The 21326-nt window shown below is 42.4% G+C and overlaps 1 protein-coding gene across 3 annotated transcripts; it reads left to right on the top strand.

The window, feature by feature from the left end:
• The first annotated feature begins 525 nt into the window (after positions 1-525).
• On the top strand, positions 526-21129 carry UPP2 (uridine phosphorylase 2). 3 transcript variants are annotated; one of them, XM_024219034.1, is made up of 7 exons: positions 526-814; positions 2661-2778; positions 8662-8820; positions 14571-14685; positions 16009-16218; positions 19955-20101; positions 20807-21129. In XM_024219034.1, exons 1-7 carry the CDS (start codon positions 789-791, stop codon positions 20986-20988), a joined length of 957 nt encoding a protein of 318 aa, XP_024074802.1. In that variant the 5' UTR covers positions 526-788; the 3' UTR covers positions 20989-21129. The 3 variants fall into 3 exon arrangements, with proteins under 3 accessions (XP_024074802.1, XP_024074811.1, XP_024074820.1); XM_024219043.1 differs by lacking the exon at positions 2661-2778; XM_024219052.1 differs by lacking the exons at positions 526-814; positions 2661-2778; positions 8662-8820 and adding an exon at positions 14082-14263.
• The last annotated feature ends 197 nt before the right edge of the window (positions 21130-21326 follow it).

Genomic DNA, 21326 nt, shown 5'->3' on the forward strand with positions numbered 1-21326 from the left:
AAACAAACTTTCTTCAAATAGATGCATTTCTTATAAATGTTTTGCCACACAAACATTTCTGACCAGCTGTAGTTTGCACAAATTCTTGTCATCCAAAAACATCTAGGTTCTCCTGGCTCTGGCTGTCACATGTACCTTATATGCATTTTCAACAGAACCTTATGGAATTATGAAAATAGGCAGACAATTTGTATTCTCCACCCCTTTTGTTTTCAGAAGGTACATGTGCCACTTGAGCCTCATGCTGGGATGACTGCCAAGTGTGAGAACCAGGGCCTCTGATCAAAGAGTAAGTATATCAACAGCAGGAGGTTAGCTAGCCCTGGCCCTTCGGTTACCTCAGCATAATGATGGGAGGTAACTTAAAGTTAGAAATGACACTCCTTCAAAAATAGCCAATCTGAGGCCTTACCATAAGAATGGGAGGTGAGTTAAAGTGAGAAGTGACAGTCCTTCAGAAATAGCCAATCTGAATCCTGGAATACTGATCTGATGATGATCTACTGAAACAAATAGCAATGCATCTCCAGGAAGAGGAATATTTTGCATCTGACTGGTTGACTAGAAAACATAAAAGAAAAAGTTCCATTGTTGTTCTTAGAATAACACTAAGTGAAAAGAGGGTATTTAACTCACTGCCAAGCTTCTTCAAATATTCATATTAGATCCTATAAATTAGCAGCTGTAGCAACAGAAGAGTGTGGTCCTTACCTGGTGTCAACCAAGGAGTGTTTTTCTGAAAGGGGGAAGTCATAACATCCCTTTTAGCGGACTCCAGTAAGCCCATTATGACTGAAAGGAAAGGTTATGCTGGGTAAGTAATTGAGTGAGTTTTGAATTTGTTTTGATAAGATAGCTGTTTTCTAGGCTTTGTTTTAGCTTTTATTTTGAACACTGAACTACACTGCTATTTAATCCTCTTGCATTTATTATACAATTGGAAAAGGAATGCAAACTGAAACCCCATTGTCTTATGAATCTCACTTTACTTTAAATGCAGATTATTGCCCAGTGATTTATCAAGATGTTGGGACAATATGAAAATCACAACTTTTGTTAAAATTTCAGCAAACTCCTGTATGTAAGATAATATAGAGTCAGTGTTTAAGTACATTATTTATCCACCAATTCTGGGAGAACTGTATTAAAGAAAGAGTTACGGTTCTTTCCATTGCTAAGGTTAGAGGAAAATATTGACTTTTTTGCTGAACTTTGTGTAGATAACAGTTACAAAGTATTTAAGGTTTCTAACGATTGTGTAATAGCTGCAAAAAATGGTTAATATTACATTAAACATTTCCAGAGACATGCCTTTGGCAAGACATAGAACAGTAAGACTTTCCCTAGACATTAACAGCCAGTGACTGCAGTGGTAATACTGGAAGTGTGGGAATGCTGGGTCCACCTACTGAAATAGTTTCTAACAGGAGTCTGAGCTGGCCAGCTGCTTAGAACCCATGAAGGGACCTAGCATCAAAGCTTTGGCAGCAAACTATAGGCAGATGCTGGCACTGCAGCCAATTCAGAATTAAATAAAAGGGCTAGTGGAGTTAGTGGGGAAGAAGTTGGCTATGAATCCCAAATCCAGCTGGCTGTCTGGAAGGACCAACCCAGGAAACAATTTATTTGGAACAGATGCAGTATGCAAGCACTTTAATGCTGAATGCAATGGGGCAGCCTTGCCTCCCATCCTCCCTTTGTTTTCCTTCCTAAATTGAGCCATTAGATCTTTCCTTGTTGCTCCTGTATTTCCTGATGTTTGCATTGGTTCTTCCTGAGGAGCTTTTCTCAGTTCTGACAGAATGGATTTTTCCAGATCTTCTAACTCTGCCTCTCCTCTTGTTTCTCCCCTCCCTCCCTCCCTCTTTTGTGTCCTCAGGTTTTCTTTCTTGTTCTTTCTCCTCTGTAGTCTGCCTGTCTGACACTCACACCTCTCCACTCACTGTATGGTCTGTCCCCTTTTCCTTTAATTCCACCACCAGTGATATCCTACTCTCCCTATTCCTTATTTACTTCTTCACTCCAATCCCCCCCAAAACCTCCCCACACTCTCTCCTCCTACCCCATCTGTCCCTTCCCCTGCACTTATGCTTCCCCTGCAGATCCTATTCTCTTCCTTCTCCTCTCGCTTTGCATTATTTTGGGAAGGAGCCTACACAGCTCACTCCATTCCTACAGGGGTAATGGTTTGCTTGTGAGACACAATAATCTCTCTGATGGACTCCTCTGCAGTCACCCCACTCTACACCTCACAGGTGGTGGTACCAGACCCCATGCTCCATGTTTTATATCAGTGGCAGAAATCAGAGGCTCTCTAGTACAACCCCCCTTCACACTTGCCAGTTTCAGTCACATGACCAATAGCAGAGATGCAATTACATAAAAAATGTTGAGGAAAGTAGTGAGTGTGAAGGTGCTCGAGTCCTGCAGCTGCATCAAGGGGGCATCTACAGAATAGTAAAAACTGACTGGGAAGAGGACAAGCTGTCGCCATCCCTAGTGGTTGGGTCTATGACATGTAGCCCTGATGTCATGAGCATAACATTCTAACAATGAATCTAAGTTACCAACCGAACATTCAGATACTGTCTCTTGTGTCATGAATTCCCTTCTTTGTTTGATCTGACTTGTCCATAAAACTTCTCAAAACTTTTTTTCAGAAATGGGCTTGTTCATGTTAAAAACCCTCATTTGGATTCAATGGACGAAGATGTTCTTTATCACTTAAATTTAGGAACTAAAACACACAACCTACCAGTGATGTTTGGTGATGTAAAGGTAAACAAAAATGCAAAGGTTACAATAGCTCTAAATACAAATAATTTCCTTCATACTTGCCTTTCTTCAAACATCTCTTACTGTTACCTTTATCTAGTGTCTTCTTAGGTCTCACTAGGAAGATGAGTTAAACTTCCCATAGGCCAATGCCATTCTGTGAAGCAACTTACTAAAACTGTGCTGCAGATACAGCAGTGGAAATTACTCTTCTTTTCTCAATAAAATATGTAGACTCAAAAACTAAACCTATCACAGACATAATGAGGTAAAATCCTCCGTGGTGGAGTTCTACTGACTTCAGAACTGAGAGAGTACATTGACTTCAAAGGATGAATTTGGCCCATCGTATCGGTGATAGCTGTCATTTCCAAGTCTACGTATTTTATTATTGAGGAAAGAAGGATGTGCTCCATTTCTGCACCAGCAGCACGGATTCTAAATTACTTCAGAGAATGGCTTTCACCTCAATTTCTCAAGGAATTTCTACTCATCCTCGTAGTCAAAGGTAAGATGTTATACAGAAATGTATATATGCAAAGATTCTTTTTGCCCCAAATCTACAAAGTTCTGTAGTTCATCATATGGTCAGAAACCCAAACAAAAAGTTTTCTTTAATAAAACCCACCTCGGTAAAACCTAGTTTCCAATCTGCCATGACATCAGTGGAGTTACACAGGGGAGGAATATTTGTCTTGAAGTATTTGGCCATCATCTACTTGAGGCAAGTGACATAAGATTTCATGTTTCCAATTGAGATCTGAGGTCAAAATGCATCTTATGATTACAAATCTTTTCGATTTATTGACTAAGGGCTTGTCTACATGATGGGGAAGGGGGGTTAATGCGCAACTTTTTGCTGAGCATCAGGTAACACACCATACCCATGCCGCATAATAGGGTGCATACGGGATGATGTATCCTCTGTTGATGCACATCAGTGTGTACATAAGGCGACAGTTTGCTGTAAACTGAGGGCGTGGCATTCCCATGCTTCGCTGCCGAGCGGTGTTTATTCTGGGACTTTTCTTGCTGTCTTGTGGGATGCAGAGCGGAAGCCAAGCTACTTCAACATTTTTTTAAAATCCCATGATTCATCTGTCTTTGCCCCATACTTCCTTTATGGGTAGGCTTGTGCCACTTTTGAACTGCTGCTAGTCAACCTGGACCCAACAATGCCCTGCACCGCTATGCTGGCAACCTCAAATGTGCAGAGGCTGCTTGGGCAGTGTTTCAGGATTCAAAGCTGGATGAATTCGACTTGGGACTTTGCCTACCACACCACTGAGCAGATGATGTGGCAGCAGCAGCAGCTCCTCCAGCAACAGGAGCGTCCTCAGCGATGGTGGAACTGGGACGCAGATGAGGATGAAGAAGAAGACACTGACCAACTGGCAGTGGAGGATTTGTTCCTTAAGCAGCTTCACAGTGTGCAACATGGTTTCTGGGCTCAGGAAACCAGCAGAGATTGGTGGGAACGGCTTGATCTGCAAACCTAGGACAGCCAGCAGTGATGAGAGAATTTCAGGATGGGGAACGCAACCTTTTGTGAGATCCATGCTGAACTAATTCCAGCACTACAGTGGTAGCATGCCAATATGCAGTGCCCCATACCTGTGAACAGGCAGATTGGGGGTCCCCATTGCTCTCTGGAAGCTGGCCACCCCTGAATGCTCCTGCTCTGTTGTGAACCAATTCAGCATGGGGAGATCAGATGTTGGGGCCATTGTGTGTGATGCCATGGAAAAGGTACTATTGTACCAGGTTATAAAGCTTGGTAACGCTCAGGAGGCTATTGATGGTTTTACATGCAAGCGATTCCCAAACTATTGGGCAACTTATGGGACTCATGTGCCTGTTATTTGCCCCCAATCAGGGCTCAGAGGTATTTCTCCATGGTGCTCCCAAGGGCTTGTCAACCATTTTGGCAGGGTTACAGACATAAATGCAGGATGGTTTAGAAGGGTCCAAAATTCTAGGATCTTTTGCCCCTGGGAACACTACGGACATTAATGGTGTGGATATTGCTCCTGGGAGACCTGCTTACCCTCTGCTCCCCTGGTTAATGAAGCCATTCCTAGGCCACTTGGACAGAAGGAAGGAAGGAACTGTTTACCCACTACCTTAGTAGCCTCAGAATGACAGCGGAGGGTGCATTTGGTTGTTTGAAAGGGAGATGGCGCTGTTTGCAGAATAGGTTGGAAGCAGCAGAAAGAAAACATTGCCTGCTGCCCTAAGAGCAATATGCACTGCAACAGGGCATTTTGGCTTTATATTGCCTCCAGGAGTTGCCTCTACATCTCCCTGTCTCTTTCCATACTGTCTTTGACTAATGCAGTGCTTTCCCTGCCAATTGCCACACTGTCCTTTGCTACTGTAACCATCTCCCAGAAAGCTCCTTGTCAGTTTCATTCTCAGTTCTCAGATACTGCCTCCCCGCTCTGCATTTTTCGAGGGTTTTGGAGGACTTTGTATTGATGTCCATGAACATTTCCACAGGACTTTTCCCTTATCTCCCTCTCAGATTTATTCTGCTGTTGATAAAGGCCCTGTCCTTGAGGGTCTGACCAGTGCAGGTGCACAGCAGTTGGGGGTATTAAAGAAATGACAAGCAGTTACTGTTCACATTCTAGGAAGGCTGTGATAGCTATTTTTTTTAACATGTGTTTCTGCCTTTACCTCTCTGCATTTCTTCCCAGTCTTGGGGGGACCTGGAAGATGGTACGTGGTGTTTGTGTTGGGATTTTTGTCTATGTGGCTTTGCCATTGTTCCTTGGAGGGTGGGGCGGGTTTGGGAATTAAGTCCCCTGCCTCGTTTTACTGTGCATTTTAGGTGCCTATATGGTGTCAAAGGAGTTAGCAGGGTGAATCTGGGGGTGAGCTGTATAGTAATCCCTTCTCCATCTCTTTTAGGCTGTCCTGACTCTGAATGAGGTTATGCTGAGGTGGGTGACTAGGAGGCAGAGAATGCCCCCACTTATTCAAAAAGGCAAAAGGCAGACCAGTGAGATACGCTGTGAAGTTAATCATCAAGATGGTCCCTCCAGAAGTGCTGCAGGAGTGGAAGGGAGTCACTAGCTATACCAGGGAGGATGGCCGTGCAGCTATTCCTCATAATCTCAGAACAAAAATTGAGCTGTTTCTCTTAGATTGTGCTTAGATATCTCCCCTGCAGGCATATAGAAAGCGAAAAGAAAAAATGGACAGGGTTCTGCAATGATTGCCTGAAGCATTCACTGTTACCAGCCGAGGGAAGGGGAAAAGGAGATCGGAGCACGCGCATGTGTCTTCCATGGCATAGGCCTGAAATTGGTCAGTAGTTGGGGCTTTAGCATGAGACAGAGGCCTGGCCAGGGTAGGTACCATTTTGGAAAGGTTTACAGGGCTAGGAGGGCAATGGACAATGTTTGTCTAGGGAGGCTGGCAGGCAGGGACCATGGAGTTATCAATGGCCGTGGCCATGGGGTGCCCAGAACAGAAGCCAGTACAACAGTACAGCAGCAGCATCAATTAAAAGTTAAATAGTAAATCGTTAAAAAATAATTTAAAAAAACGTACATGCTGAGTTTCCCTCCATAGGATCAGCCTCAGTCCTGGTCTGGATGGCTGCCTGGGGATTGAGGTTGGTTGCTACAGTGCAGGAATTGGGCTCATGTTCTACATAGCCAGCATCAGGGTCCTGGGTCCTGAACCGATCCTGGCTTTATGGGGAGATCCCTTTACTGGCCTCTTTATGTTCATACCCCAATGTATCTTGCATGTCATCCTCTGGGAGTGGGGGATGGAGGGGAAGAGAGAAGGTGGCCAGCAGGCTCCACAAGCTGCCTGGGTTGGGTGGTCATGCAGCTATGCAAAATCCTTTCAGTTCCTCATAAAAATTGACAGGTTACATGTCCCCAGAAGGATTTTTCCTGTTGTCCCTCCATGTAATGTAGGTGCTCATGAGCTGTTTGCTCTTTATCTGGCACTGTTCAGTATGCTGGTCATGGCCCCTCAGAGAAATCTGCTGAGCAATGTCCACAAAAAGGTCTTTATTCTCATGGCTGGCCACAAGAGCTTCCTGCATTGATGTTTCTCTCCAGATAGTGGTTAGATTCGGGGTCTCAATGCAGCCAGGTGGCTGCCTGAGGCATGTAATGGGGCTTCTGGAGTATTATCACAGGTATTGTGATAAACTGGAATCTAGGAGCGAATGGACAAAATCTGGCACTGTGCCAGCTTATAAGTGGGGGAGGGGACGCCTGGTCAATTTGACTGAGGGCACACAGGTAAACAGACAGGTCAGTAATGGTCACTCACAAAGCGGAGTGAGACAGCTGTTGAAGGACTGCCAAAGTAATTTGCAGCATTATTGCTTACACACGAACACTAGACTGGACTAACTCCTTCACAGAAAAGTTAGTTCATTTTGAAAGAGGACCGCAGAGTTCACAGTACATGAGGAGTCAGTGCACTACATGATGCAGTTGTGTGTACACAAACGTTTTCAAAGTGGATTAACTTCAAAAGCTGTGGATCCCCACATGTAGACAAGCCCTACAATCTCCTAAAACATATTTTTGGGGGACAAATGTGGTACACCTGAAAGTGAGGGCCTGGCAGTAACACTGGCAGTTAAGCTCTCCCCACAGCTCTGCCAAACACCTCATTTCAACCTGCAACTGTCCCAGACCTCTCTTTTTCCTGAGCACTGTGTGGGAAATTGTGCAATAGTTTTACAATGTAAACAAGTATCCACTAGAGACTGTGTTGGTGGTCTGAAACCTCATGTTACTTCTGACCTCAGCAGCCAGATTTGAAATCAGGTTGGCAGAGGGGAACATTTAGTTGCATTTTAAATGTAGAATTAGATTTTTGAAAATAATGTCATTTGTGAAATGTTGTCTCCTCCCATTGTTTTTATGTCTCCAGCAATGCTCAATAATTCTTGTTGACACTGTTGATAGAACAAATTAGACCATTAGCTACTCTAACATCTGTTTCTGCTTTGCTGTCTGTAGCAATAGTAACAACTTAAATTCAGTGCATATATTACACTGATGTTATTTTGCATTTACTTGGCCAGGAATTAATATCCAAGTATTCGCAGCTGTACAGTAGTGAAATCCTATAGTAACACCATATGTAATTTTTAATGTTATTTCCTATTTTTTTAGACCCTTGAACTAATCTGATCCTCTATAGTCCTCACTAAAAGAAAGAGAGAGCCTAGTTTGTTCATTCCCATGAATGATAGTCAGAAACCTAACAAATAACAATAATATTTTCCATTTATGTACTCTCACTGCAGCTTCCATCTGAGGATTTCGATGCACTTTTACAAACATAAGCTTCACAGTAATTCTTATTCCCATTTTAGAGGGATAATCTGAGGCACAAAAAGATTAAGTAACTTGCCTAGGAAGTCAGGAAGGAAGCCTGTGGCAATACCAGGACATGTAGACAATATATTTTAGGAATAGAATCTGAGTTCCATCCTCTAACCACAAAGCCATCCAAATAAACACTTGATACTTAGTATCAGCACAAGTCCAGATCCATTAACAAGGTTACAACATGAACAATGGTTATCTAGCTAGGATATGGGTCTAATAAATCAGACTGTTTGTCCTCCTAAAACACGGTGTTGGCATATTTTAAAAAAATATATACAGTAGATTTGTGATGGGGCTGGAATTATAAAATGTCACATATTTCTAAAAAGAATTTCCATATAAGAATTGCAAGACTAGATAATTGTGTCTTGCGGTTGCTTTACTTTCACATCTGCTCCCTTTGGATATATGATTCCACTAAAGCAATTGAGTGTAACATTAGAAGTGCAGACTGAGTCTTGATCCCTGCTTTAGCTAGAATGGTACAGATAATCTTACATTTTATTTCTAGTTTGTCTGCGTTGGTGGCAGCCCTAACAGAATGAAAGCTTTTGCTCAGTTCATGCACAAAGAACTTGGACTTGAAGGAGATGGGAAAGACTTGAAAGATATTTGTGCTGGGACAGATCGGTATTCTATGTACAAGGCTGGACCAGTGCTCTCCATCAGTGTAAGTACTTTATAGTGTACCTAAAATACTTCCATTTTCAGGCCAACAACAGCTGAAGAATTTAGCACATTGTTTGTATTTCTTTTTTAAATGTTCCATGTGGACTTAGAGCTTCTGAAAGCTGCTGGATTGAGAGCCCTGGACACTGAATAGGGAACATACTATGGGGAGCAGCATTACAAGAACAGCCTCAGCATGTTGACCTAGAGCAGGGGTCGGCAACCTTTCAGAAGTGGTGTGCCGAGTCTTCATTTATTCACTCTAATTTAAAGTCTTGCATGCCAGTAATACATTTTAACCTTTTTAGAAGTTCTCTTTCTATAAGTCTATAATATATAACTAAACCATTGTTCTATGTAAAGTAAATAAGGTTTCAAAATGTTTAAGAAGCTTCATTTAAAATTAAATTAAAATGCAGAGCCCCCCGGACTGGTGGCCAGGACCCAGGCAGTGAGAGTGCCACTGAAAATCAGCTCACGTACCGCCTTCGGCACACGTGCCATAGGTTGCCTACCCCTGACCTAGAGGAACTGCCTCTTGGAATGAGAGGCTAGTTAAGTCTTCATGCTCTTCAGTTCTTGGCCTCTGTGTTGAGACTGCCAAGAAGGGTGTCAGTTATCGTGGTAATCCACTGATTATTGGATGATCTATCACGTTAATTTCATGTTGCTGTCAAGAAGCCATCATATCATAATAACTTCCATGCACCACTGCTCTGAGCTGGATTCAAATCTGTGACCTAGAGATAAAAGGCTCCTATCTCCCAAGCCATAAAGACCCCACTTTTAACTGATGGAAAAAGTTTTGGATTCTTCCAAAAAAGCCTAACAGCTAACACTGTTACATTGTTCTCTATTTGCTATTTCCTAGAGGTAGTGCATATAGAAATAACAGCATAGTTCAACAAGCCAGCAGGTTGGCCAATGGTTTAAACATAGTGATTACCACAGCAGGTAATTTTCTTCCATCACATCTCTTAGGCCTGATCTATGCTTAAAACTTAGGTTGGCATAGTCTTAGGTTGAAAAATCCACCAACGTGTTCCCCCCCCCCCCCCCGAGCACCGTGGTTATGCCAACCTAAACCCTGGTGTAGACACAGCATCTATTGACTAAGCTATCTTCGCTTGGGGAGATGGAGTTCCTACAGCAATGGAAAAACCCCTTCTGTATGATAGTGTGTTTACGGGGTTATAGTGGCATAGCTACAGCCTTATTGTCTCAGAGGTTGACAAGCTGGAAATATCAACAATTCCACTCCCAGTCTCTTTGCATTTCTGTTGTGTCTGCCATCAGAGGATCCAAAAGTGCTAATTGATTAAACTTCTCAATATTCTAAGTGGTAGGAAAGGGTAATTATCCTCATTTTACGGTGAGACCAAGGCACAGAGATTAAGTGACTTGCACAAGGTTACATCTCCTGCTCTCTAGAGATGCCCTGATTCCCATGCCTGTGCTTTTCATTCATAATGGACTAAGCCAGTAACAAATTTTCCCTTTACGCTCAAAAGATTTTCACCAGTAAAATCTTTCAGTCACTCATAAAGCTATATTTAAAACTTCAATAAGCCTAGTGAAAATCTGCTGTTGCTTGATCTTTTGGTTTCTATAAATTATTTCCCCTTACTTTCAATACTTGGACTAGAGCAGGGGTTCTCAAACTTCATTGCACCGCAACCCACTTCTGACTACAAAAATTACTGCATGACCCCAGGAGGGGGGACCAAAGCCCCTACCCAAGCCCCCCGCTGCCCTGGGTGGGAGGGCCAAAGTCTGAGCCCCGCCGCCTCATGGTGGGGGTGGAGGGACCAAAACCCAGGGCTTCAGCTTACAGGCAGGGGGCCTGTAACCTAAGCCCCCGCCACCCAGGGCTGAAGCCCTCAGTCTTCAGCTTTGGCCCCAGATGCTGGGGCTTGGGCTTTGGCCCCAGACCCCAGCAAGTCTAACACCAGCCCTGACGACCCCATTAAAATGGGGTCCCGACCCAAACAGCTTGAGAACCACTGGACTAGAGCACATGCTCATGCCTGCTCATGAATTTCCCTTTTCCACACTTCTACTACATGTGTAGACAAAAGCTTAATAGGCACGGAGCATGCTCCTGCTCCCAAGGATGCCAATGGGAGTTTTGCCATGGATTTCAATAGGAGCCGGCTCAGGACTGAGAATGATGATTTATAAAAAAAGATTCTTATGTTTGAGTCATGTCATATTTCTTGGCATCCTGTATATTCAGTTTGCAAGGTCCCTGTCTTACAACAGAAAGAGGGCACATTTTGCTCAGTTTAGCAATCTGAAAGTTCAAGAGGTAAGATCACTTCACACCATGCCCAAACTATGAAATATAGTTGAAAATATTACAACCATTCCCTAAAAGCCTTATGGTAGCAATCTTATTTTGTTATTATTCTTTAAATGTCAACAATACTTTTGGCATGGTATAAAATCTTAATCCTGCAATCACCTACATATGTCATTTTACTCATCTGAGTAGTCCTAACTTTACTCATATGAGAAGTCAAGGAGACCACTCACCTGAGTGAAGTTACACACTTGTGTTTGCAGGACTGGAGCCTAAAAAGCAGACACAGAAAAGACTCATAGACTTTAAGGTCAGAAGGGACCATTATGATCATCTAGTCTGACCTCCCGCATGATGCAGGCCACAAAAGCTGACCCACCCACTCCTGAAATAATTCTCTCCCTTGACTCAGCTGTTGAAGTCCCCAAATCATGATTTAAAGACTTCAAGTCGCAGAGAATCCTCCAGCAAGCGACCCCTGCCCCATGGCTCTTGGAAAAACAAAAGAGGAAATAATGACATTTTTATTATTGCTCAATCAGTCTAAAATTCAGTGACAACTGTGACACTGTCAGGATACAATCCTAATATAAGGCTTTGTCTACACACAAACTTGTACTATTTTAGCTAAATTAGTTTTAAAACACACTGTTCGTTAAACCAATGGAAGTCTGTGTGGACAAGGCCTAAGACACGATGTAGCACATGACTAAGCCAAACAGTAGGAAGTAAAGAGAAGAGAAGACAAAAGAAGAGTAATAACTTCACAGTTTCAGAGGCTACCTGTGTGCACAACTTGTCAATTCTAAATTATTTGTTTTTGTTTTATATCTCCTGACCTAGACATCATTAGTTGACTGATATCTTTCAGGCATCAAGAAACCAGCCAATTAATGATGGCTAGGTCAGGAGCAACTTTCCACTGTACGTTGAACACTGTATGATTCTGATGGTAAGTAGGATAAAATTTCTGGCCAATGCCCCATTAGATGATTTGTTATGAGTTGTTGCTGATGTCATGTTTTAGCAAGATGCAAACAGGCTCAGAAATACTAGGGGTATTTATGTTCCATTCTATATGCATCCGAAGAAGTGGGCTGTAGCCCACGAAAGCTTATGCTCTAATAAATTTGTTAGTCTCTAAGGTGCCACAAGTACTCCTGTTCTTTTTAGGGGTATTTATGAGATTTCTGCCTTGGCTATTCTTATAAAAATATTTTTTTTTAACGCACTGTCAAGGAACTCAGGCAGCTATACAAGAATAATAAGAACACAAAAATATGTTAACACATAAAATGCAATAAAACTTAATAAAACCATCTTCCTATAACAGAGAGAGAGATGGGACACACTGCAAATGGAAAAAAGAAATGATAGAACCAACGATGTTCCCATTGGGCCAAAATAAATCCTACCCATTTGAAAACACCTGCCTCTGGGTTTTTGAAAGCAGAACTGATTTACTGACAAGACAGATTTAGGGAAAGGACATTCTCGCTGTACTGACTTTAGGCAAAGGGGATGAAAGTAGTAGGAAACTGCAAAAAAGACCTATGGCAGCACATCTCAGAGCCCAGGTCGATTGACTTGGGCTTGCACCACAGGACTAAAAATAGCAATGTAGACATTCAGGCTCAGGCTGAAGCCCAGGCTCTGAAATCCAGAGAGGGGGGAGGTTTTTGGAGCTGCTATTTTTATCCCCCCAACTCAGAGAACCCAGGCTCTGAGACTTGCCGCTGCACGGTTTGGGGTTGTGTGGGGGGGGCGGGGGGGGGTTGTTTGTTTGGCTTTTTTTTTAGTGTAGACGTACCCAGAGAGGCAAGGTGAGCCAAAGCAGCAGACTCTTTCCCACAATACAGACACCTCTCCTGTGTGCCCCGTGACCTACATCCTTGGCTGCAGTGCAAGAATGTACAGTGCAGCTCAGGATAGCTATTCCAGGAGAGCTGTACGTTGATCTTGTTCCCATGGTGTAACTTAGAGCAGCCTAAATCATGCTTTAAATTATAATGGTTGCCAATGGCCCCAGGAGAGTACAAACACCCCATTGGACCCAAAGGGTTTAAAAGGCAATACTGGACCCAGCTAGCCCCGCCCCTCCAGACCTGCTGAGCATGCACTAACTGAAGGACTGGGTTAAAAAGAGCTCAGAAACCCAGGCAAAGGGTGGTAGACAAGCTGCAGGAGAAATGAACTCTTTTCCAGGAAGTCAGGCAGAAGAATGAGCCAGAAAAGAGACCACAGAGCAGGTAAGGCCCTCAGGCAGAGCCTTCTCCAACCACCACCCCGTTTGAGAACCTGCAGGGCCTTGCTCCTTTGGACTCTTGTGTTGTAAAGTGATTGACTGTTTGGGTGTGGCATAGGGCCTGCAACACTGCGCCTACACCCAAGGTGATCTTGCCATTGCCAGCTATGTTGGCTGCAGGGATACTTTGTATTGCCAGTGCAGTATAAAGCAGCTGCAGGATATATAAGAAACTGGACCTGTGATGTGTTTGGGGCTCCATGGGGTGAGAGCAATTCCGGGTGAGTCATAGCCTCTCCATTATTACAATAATCATTCTTATTATTTGCATTATAATAGCACCTAGGGACCCCTACTGATATTGGGGCCCTGTTGTGCCTGGCACTTCACAAACATATTATTATATTTACTAATGATTTTTTGTCTTGCTATAGCACCTAGGAGCTCTAGTCATGGACCAGGACCCCACTGTGCTAGAAACAAACACAGCACAGGAAGACGGTCCCTGCCGCAACCAGCTTACAATCTCAGAATAAGACAAGAGACAACAGATGGACACAGACAGGGGAGTGAAAGGAAACGACGAGACAGTGTTGGTCACCATACTAGGCAGTGGTCTCAGCACACCAGCAGCCTAACCATTGTCATGTTTTTGCCAATGGCCCCAGGAGAGTTTTGAGGAGGGGTTTGAAGGTGGATAATGAGGTAGCTTTGCAGATGTTTACAGGGAGCTCCTCCCAAGCATGACAGAACAAGAGACAGTCCCTGCTCCAAAGAGCTTTCTATATGTCATCATTCCCTAATATACCTGGAGAAAAACACCTGTGGGAACTAATGCTTAACCTGACACCATTCATTCCTCTGGGCTCCATCTCTGTGCTGCCAACTCCGTAAGAGGTATGTGGATAGGGAGCACAGTAGGTGCACACAGAGAACCATCATTAGTACAACTTCACCTGGTGCCACGCTGTCAGGTGGGATCAGAGAGAGTAGTTCAGAGAAGCTGGCCCCTCACATGGATGCCCCAATCCATGAAGGTGTGATTCACAGTCCGATGCTTCTCCGACAGAAATATCCCATTGACATCAATGGGAACAGGATAGCTCTGGCTATATAGTAAAATTCTGAAGTAATTTTATAAATATGTATCAGCTTGAACAAAAATGATGATTAATGATGCTTTCATTTTCTTTTCTCTCAATAGCACGGGATGGGTGTTCCTTCCATTTCTATTATGCTTCATGAACTAATCAAATTACTACACCATGCAAAATGCCGTGATGTTACTATTATACGCATCGGTACTTCTGGGGGCTTAGGTAAGCTACCAGCTGTACTACTGCCAGATGGAAAGGACATTTAATAAAATACAGCTAAGTAATAGATCAAGTTATTAGGAGCTTTACATATTTTTTATTTTTTTCAGGTCTTCAAACATCAAACAAAACATGAGATTTTATTTCAAGTCAACAAATATCAAACTTCTAATGGCTGGTTTAGCAGAAACATACATTTTCATAATACATGATATCTTGAAATCTAATACATCTGAATAATACTCTTTCCAGACCCAAACCAGCTGACAGAAGTTTACTCTTATTTCCCAAAATACTCACCCATAAGCTGATACCAAGCACGGAAAGTTTCAGCCCTAATAGAACATCTTTCACTCAGTTAATAATAATAAGTATAATCAATTGGTTTTGTACGGCAAGCCCATAAGTCCTAATCAGGATTGGGGCCCCATTGTGTGGGGTGCTATACAAACATGAATGGAGAGACAATTCCCAGAGAAGTTACAGTCTAAGAATGAATGGAAAAGATAGGCAAGGAATGGGGACTAAGAAATCTCTCTCTTATAATGGAAGTGTTCAGTCAATATTAATGACCACATTAACTTGAAGTTCAGAAAATATAAATTTAGATCAACTTTCAGAGAGGAATTGGAATAACTATGTAATGGAAATAAAGCAGGCCTGATCATTCAGTCTGGATGCAGGCAAAACTCCCATTTCCTCCAATGAGAGCTTTGACTGCATAAACCCTTCAGGATTAAACCCAAATTGAGGAGCACAATAAAGTATTTTAACCACTCCATGGACACTTTAGGACTTCACATTTGTCGCTCTGCTGCACCTGCATAGAAGGTCATTTGGAACATCATGGCAGTAGTGGGACAGAAAGCTAATCTTCTGCTCAAAACGCCCACAGCCCCTAGTGAATTAGCTAACTGAGAATCTCCTTTACCTTTTAGGAGTACAGGATCTAAGATGCACAGTTTTGGGTGGGGAGGGCAGGGGAGGCTTAGAAATCAAAATAAATATGCCTATCTTTTCACCTTAAGCAAATATTCATTAAAACATAGACAAATCATACATACAAACCAATAGCTACACATGAACTCTCCTTGCCCCACCTACGTATCAGAAGAAATAAATACCCTTTAGCCAACATATTCCCTTTGCAACCTTTCATATCCACTTACTGAGTTTTACTTTGTATGTATTTGAATGGTTCTCTCATATATATAGTTTGCTGATAAATATTCATATTAATTAAGATATTACTGTAATAAATTAGGTTATAATCTAAATTATAAATATTACGTAGCACTAACCTATCCCCAATCCCCACTTCTGCAGGCATTGACCCTGGAACTGTTGTAATCACAGATATCGCAGTGGATTCATTTTTTAAGGCTCGGTTTGAGCAGGTGATACTGGATAATATAGTTGTACGAAGCACTGAACTTGATAAGGACCTTGTTGAGGAGCTACTGAACTGCAGCAAAGAGATTCATTACTTTCCAACACTTATTGGTAATACTATGTGCACCTATGATTTTTATGAAGGTGAGGGGTATCTCTAATTTTCTATTCATTTCTTTTTCAAACATAAGACCAGATCCTGAAACCCTTGCTCAGGCAAAATGACCAGTGCAGTCAGCAGGAGAGTTGCCTTAGTAAGTGCTGAGTAAAACGCAAGGAAGGACTTTAGGATTTGATCCACCATATATTTTAGAGACTTGTTTACAGGTCAGAAATGGAACTACTTTCATAATATGTCATACCAATTAGCACAACCATTAACCATAGTGTAATTGGCCTCTATTTGCATCTGCCACTTAGTCAAATTTTGTAACAACAACACATCTGCAAAGAAAATATTATTATAACCATGGCAGTGAATCAAGCATTACAATTCATTCTGGACAGCACTCACTCCCTTAGGAAAGTATAGGATTCCCTGGATAGCACTTCCTGCTATCCCTCAGCCCTACTGAGCCACCAAAACCAGCATATACTCAGTGAATCTTTGAAAGCAATAGGCACATAACATTAAGCAGCTAAAGTAAATAGCCCCTTGTCTATAATCTTAACATAATTTTAACAGATGGGTTACACTAAATTACTTCCTATGACAGGATTATAGCTTCAGAATTACCTAACAGAAGAAAAATGTCAGTAAGTGTGTGGCATTTGTGTAAATAAACCTTAGATCCTAGGCAATATCTTGGAACGGTTTCCTTTACAAAATTAAATGCTGATTGCAAAGTGGATGAAACAGAATAAATGGAGAATTAATAATTGGAGGACTATTTATAAATCTTTGGATCTGCTTGCAAACGCAGCCATCTGTGTGTTTCTCAAGGCCATGTTTTACTTAAATAAAAAGCCATTTGAGAGGATTAACAGTAGGAACAACAAGGATATTAAAAGGTTTGTCCAGTGTAGTAAAGTTTTAGGTGTACATTTGCCTGAGCCGAGGACATAACATCTAAGTGAGAAACATAAGCACAAGTGAGAAGGGGTTCATTCTTTGAAGATCAAAATTAAATTCCAAAATACTAGTAAAAACAAATCAGTGATGTTATCAAGACAGGTCACTTTCCAGGAGCTGTAGTTCTATCAGTCAGTTGCCTGAATACAGCCACACTTGTAGAAATGTGCATGTGCCCTCAGTTTACAGCCAGAACCCGCTAGAGGAATTGTGTCCACTGTTGTACACATGCTTCTGCACAGATCCAGACTTTCCGACCCAAAGGCATATAAAGTGCTTCAACCCAGCCTATCCCAAATCAATTCTTTTCCTGTTTAGTCAAAAAATCATCTAAAGACTCAGAAGCAGGGAAGGTGGCTGGGCAATATGGATCCAGTAGCTAATAAGCAGCCTTTTTTTGTCCTTTGATAATTGCCCCATTTGGCAATTAGCTAATGATGACAAACCCACCCCCACCCCACTAAAGGAGTATTAACTGAGTTAATGATTACAAGACTACTCTTCCTCATTGGACATCAGACCTACAAGCTAACTCAAAGAGAATGCTGCTGGAAAGATGTGTGAATTGAGCTCCATGTAGTAACCTTACACATCTCTATTACAGAGACTTTTCTAAGCAATTGTGTAGAGGCTGTTTCAGATCTATTAGAAAGTGTTCTGAGACCTGGTCTGCAGTAGAAAATTTGCTCGTCATAACTACGTTGCTCAGGGATGTGAAAAATCTACAACCCTGAAGGGTGGAGTTAGACCAACCTAAGTCCCCACGTAGAAAGTGCTAGGTCAATGGAAGAATTCTTCCTTCACCTAGCTACTGCCTCCTGGGGAGATGGATTACCGACACTGACGGGAGAATCCATCTGATCAGTGCTGGGGGTGTCTACACTAAAGCACTAGAGCTGCAGCGGCACAGCTGTACAGTTTTAAGTACGGATAAGCCTAAAACCTCAATTAAAGACATATGTAAAGTCACAGCAGGCTCGAACGCAATGAATGATTCACTTATTTTCTAAGCAAAATTTATCAGCCCTCTGGACTGGTCTCCATCTGCTACAAATAATCTATGGGATTTACAAAAAGGCTTTGTTCTTTCTCAACAGTAACTAAGAACATTTTTAAGATAACTATCTAGCCTCACCTGCTAAATTAGGAAGATTAGGGACCAACAGTGATAGACTGATAGATTGAGTCAAGTAAACTGAATCATCTCGTAGGTCACCTATCCTTACAGCACACTGTTGAAGAAGGGCTCGGTTTTGCAGCATGGATCTCACCCGCTCTCTTTGCTAATGTTACAGCCACCAGGAATGCAGTCCTTATAGATCGCTTTGAAGGCCATTTCCTAACCTAAGTGCTGCATTATGTGGGAGGACGCGACTGCCCTCGGCAGCCCCGGGGACAGAGCAGTGCAAGAGCATCTTTGCTCACTTGCCCTCACCTCCTGCATCCAGTGAAGGGGGCAGCTTGGCCAGATCCAAGAATTGGGCCCTTAGAATATTTGAGAGTATGAGTGAGAGTTAATTGTTTTTCTAAATGGATCCTGAGTCTGAGGGCACGGCTACACTTGCAGATGTAGAGCGCTGGGAGTTAAACCAGCCTTCGGAGACCGCAACAGGGAAAACGCTGCCGCGTGTTTACACTGTCAGGTGCAAGCGCACTGGCGTGGCCACATTAGCAGCTCTTGCAACACCACAGAGAGCAGTGCATTGTGGTAGCTATCCCAGGGTGCAAGTAGCTGCAACGTGCTTTTCAAATGGAGGGTGGAGTGTGACAGGGAGTGTGTTTTGGGGGGCTGTGAGCATGTCAGCATGCTGTCTTGTAAGTTCAGACAGCAGCAGACCACCCCTCCCCCGCCCCCCCTCTCACACACACTCACAACAGCAGCATTCCACAGTAATGGCTTGCTTTGTCCCGGAGCAGATAAGCATGCCAGCTGTCAGAAACAGAGCTTTCAAAACAATGAAAAAAGTGGCCACTTGACTTCAGGGGATTATGGGATGTTTCTGGAGGCCAATCACAGCGCAGTAATGCAACACCTCGTTCACACTGACACCCAGGCGTTTCCGCTGGGGCACAGCAAGCTTTATGCTTCTCGTGGAGGTGGATTACCAGGAGTGCTCCAGCTGCAGAGTCCAGGCGCTCTATGTGACTTGGCAGTGTGGACACATTGGGAGTTAGGGTGCCTAGGGCTGCTTTAATGCGCTCTAACTTGCAAGTGTAGCCAAGCCCTAAGAGATTTGGAAAAGTGAGAACAGAGGTGTGAACCCCTGGTAGAAAACAAAGTTGTCAAGAAAAAATTCTCTTAAACCAGTTTGATTCCTATAATTAACCATCTCCCTTCAAAAAAAGGAGTTAAAATTAAGATTAAAAGGTCTTTTCCATCTCCATTTTCTCCACATAATGGAAGGGGCATGTGTACCTAAATTTGTTAATCGTTTTCTAAAGCAACTTGGTATGTTGTAGATTTCATCTGCCAGAGCCTCAGAGCTATGCCAACTTACACAGCTGAGAATCTGCCACCATATCTCTATGCACCTGTGTTTTTTTGGTCTCGGTTTTGTTAAAACTTCTATAGTGAACTCAGCTGTATTTTGTCATAGCAGATTGGCTTTAAAAATACATAGCAAATGGAATAAGAAATAAATAATTTAATGAGCCCCATTAAAATAACAATTTAATGCAGTTTTAAGGAGAATTTAGACAAATTCTGCACTTTGAGAGAAACTGCCTGAGACTGCAGCCAGTTTTACTATGACTGTAAACCCCATAATGTATAGAAGGATGAGCAGTCACAGGTTTTTTTCTTTCCAGGTCAAGGACGATTAGATGGAGCATTGTGTTCTTTTTCCAATGAAAAGAAGTTGGAGTACTTAAAGAGAGCTTATGATGCTGGTGTAAGAAATATTGAAATGGAGTCAACTGTATTTGCTGCTATATGTGGGCTTTGTGGTCTAAAAGGTAAGATTTCTTGTCACAGGCCATTTCCTTTTCACGTTTGTTCTCATACTCCTTCACACTTCCTAATTTTATCTACATATGGATTTGGTCAGCTCTGGGATTTATACAATGTGAAAACTAAAAATGTATTCCAAGCTTCTTTCATTAAAACGTATATTAACACAAATCCAGTGGCTTCATAAAATGTTTACCTGAAACTCCTTGTTTGGAAGTGCAGGGCGTAGAAAAAACACTTAACTGTCTTGGCAAAACCAAAATTTCACTCAGCCCAGCTCTGAATAGTTTCCTGGCTATGCCCGTGTCTCTGGTTTTCTTTTACTGGCTGCAAAGATCACCTGTCTCTTGCTAACATATTGTGGGGCATATTTTCAGTGCATATGATGAATGAATTTTCAGGCAAGCTCTGCCAATTGAGCTCCTAAGGAGCTCTGGATAAAGCTTAAAGATTGCAGCTGCAGATCTGCAAATGGGGGGTAATTATGATGACACTGCCTCTGCTTCTCCAGTACAGCTGCCCCTGTAAGTTCCAGGAAGTGCAGCTTACACCTTCCCAGGGAGGTATATTGAGCCCTTCATTTAACCCCTCCCCCGATAAACCTGCATTATCTATGTGCGCTAGGAATATAATCCTTTACTGTAGCAAATACCGTGCATATTTCGGTATATCATAAGTTACTTAAAAGGGCGTTTTTGTTTTTCTTATAGCTGCTGTTGTCTGTGTGGCACTCCTTAACCGACTCGAAGGTGACCAGATTAAGGCACCCCATGAAGTTCTAGTAGAATATCAGCAACGGCCTCAGCATCTGATCTCAATTTTTATCAAAAAGCGTCTTGGGTTATATAACCAAATGGAATTACTAGACAATGCATTTTTCCTGAATAAGTAAGGGAAAATATACCCTGCCAATACACAAAATGAATGTCTTATGTATTTATCTCTGTATATTGATACGTATAGGCAGACATAAATATAATGTTGCTGTGTAGTGAATTCAAATATAAATAAAACTGTTTATAGGGAAACAGAATGATAGTTCCAAATGGTTTCAATGCATAGTTAGTGAAAACTCTAAAGCCAGTTATAATGTAGTCGTTTTGTCCTATAAGGGGATTTTACGGCATACACATTCACATAAAATTAACACCTACCTATAAAACACTTTCCACATCAGATCCCTCTACAGGCAGAAAAAGGTGTGGAGTGTAATCACAAGTAGCCCTAGTG

This window comes from Terrapene carolina, unplaced genomic scaffold (assembly GCF_002925995.2).
Source record: "Terrapene carolina triunguis isolate 2854851 unplaced genomic scaffold, T_m_triunguis-2.0 Scaffold62, whole genome shotgun sequence".
Classification (NCBI taxonomy): domain Eukaryota; kingdom Metazoa; phylum Chordata; order Testudines; family Emydidae; genus Terrapene; species Terrapene triunguis.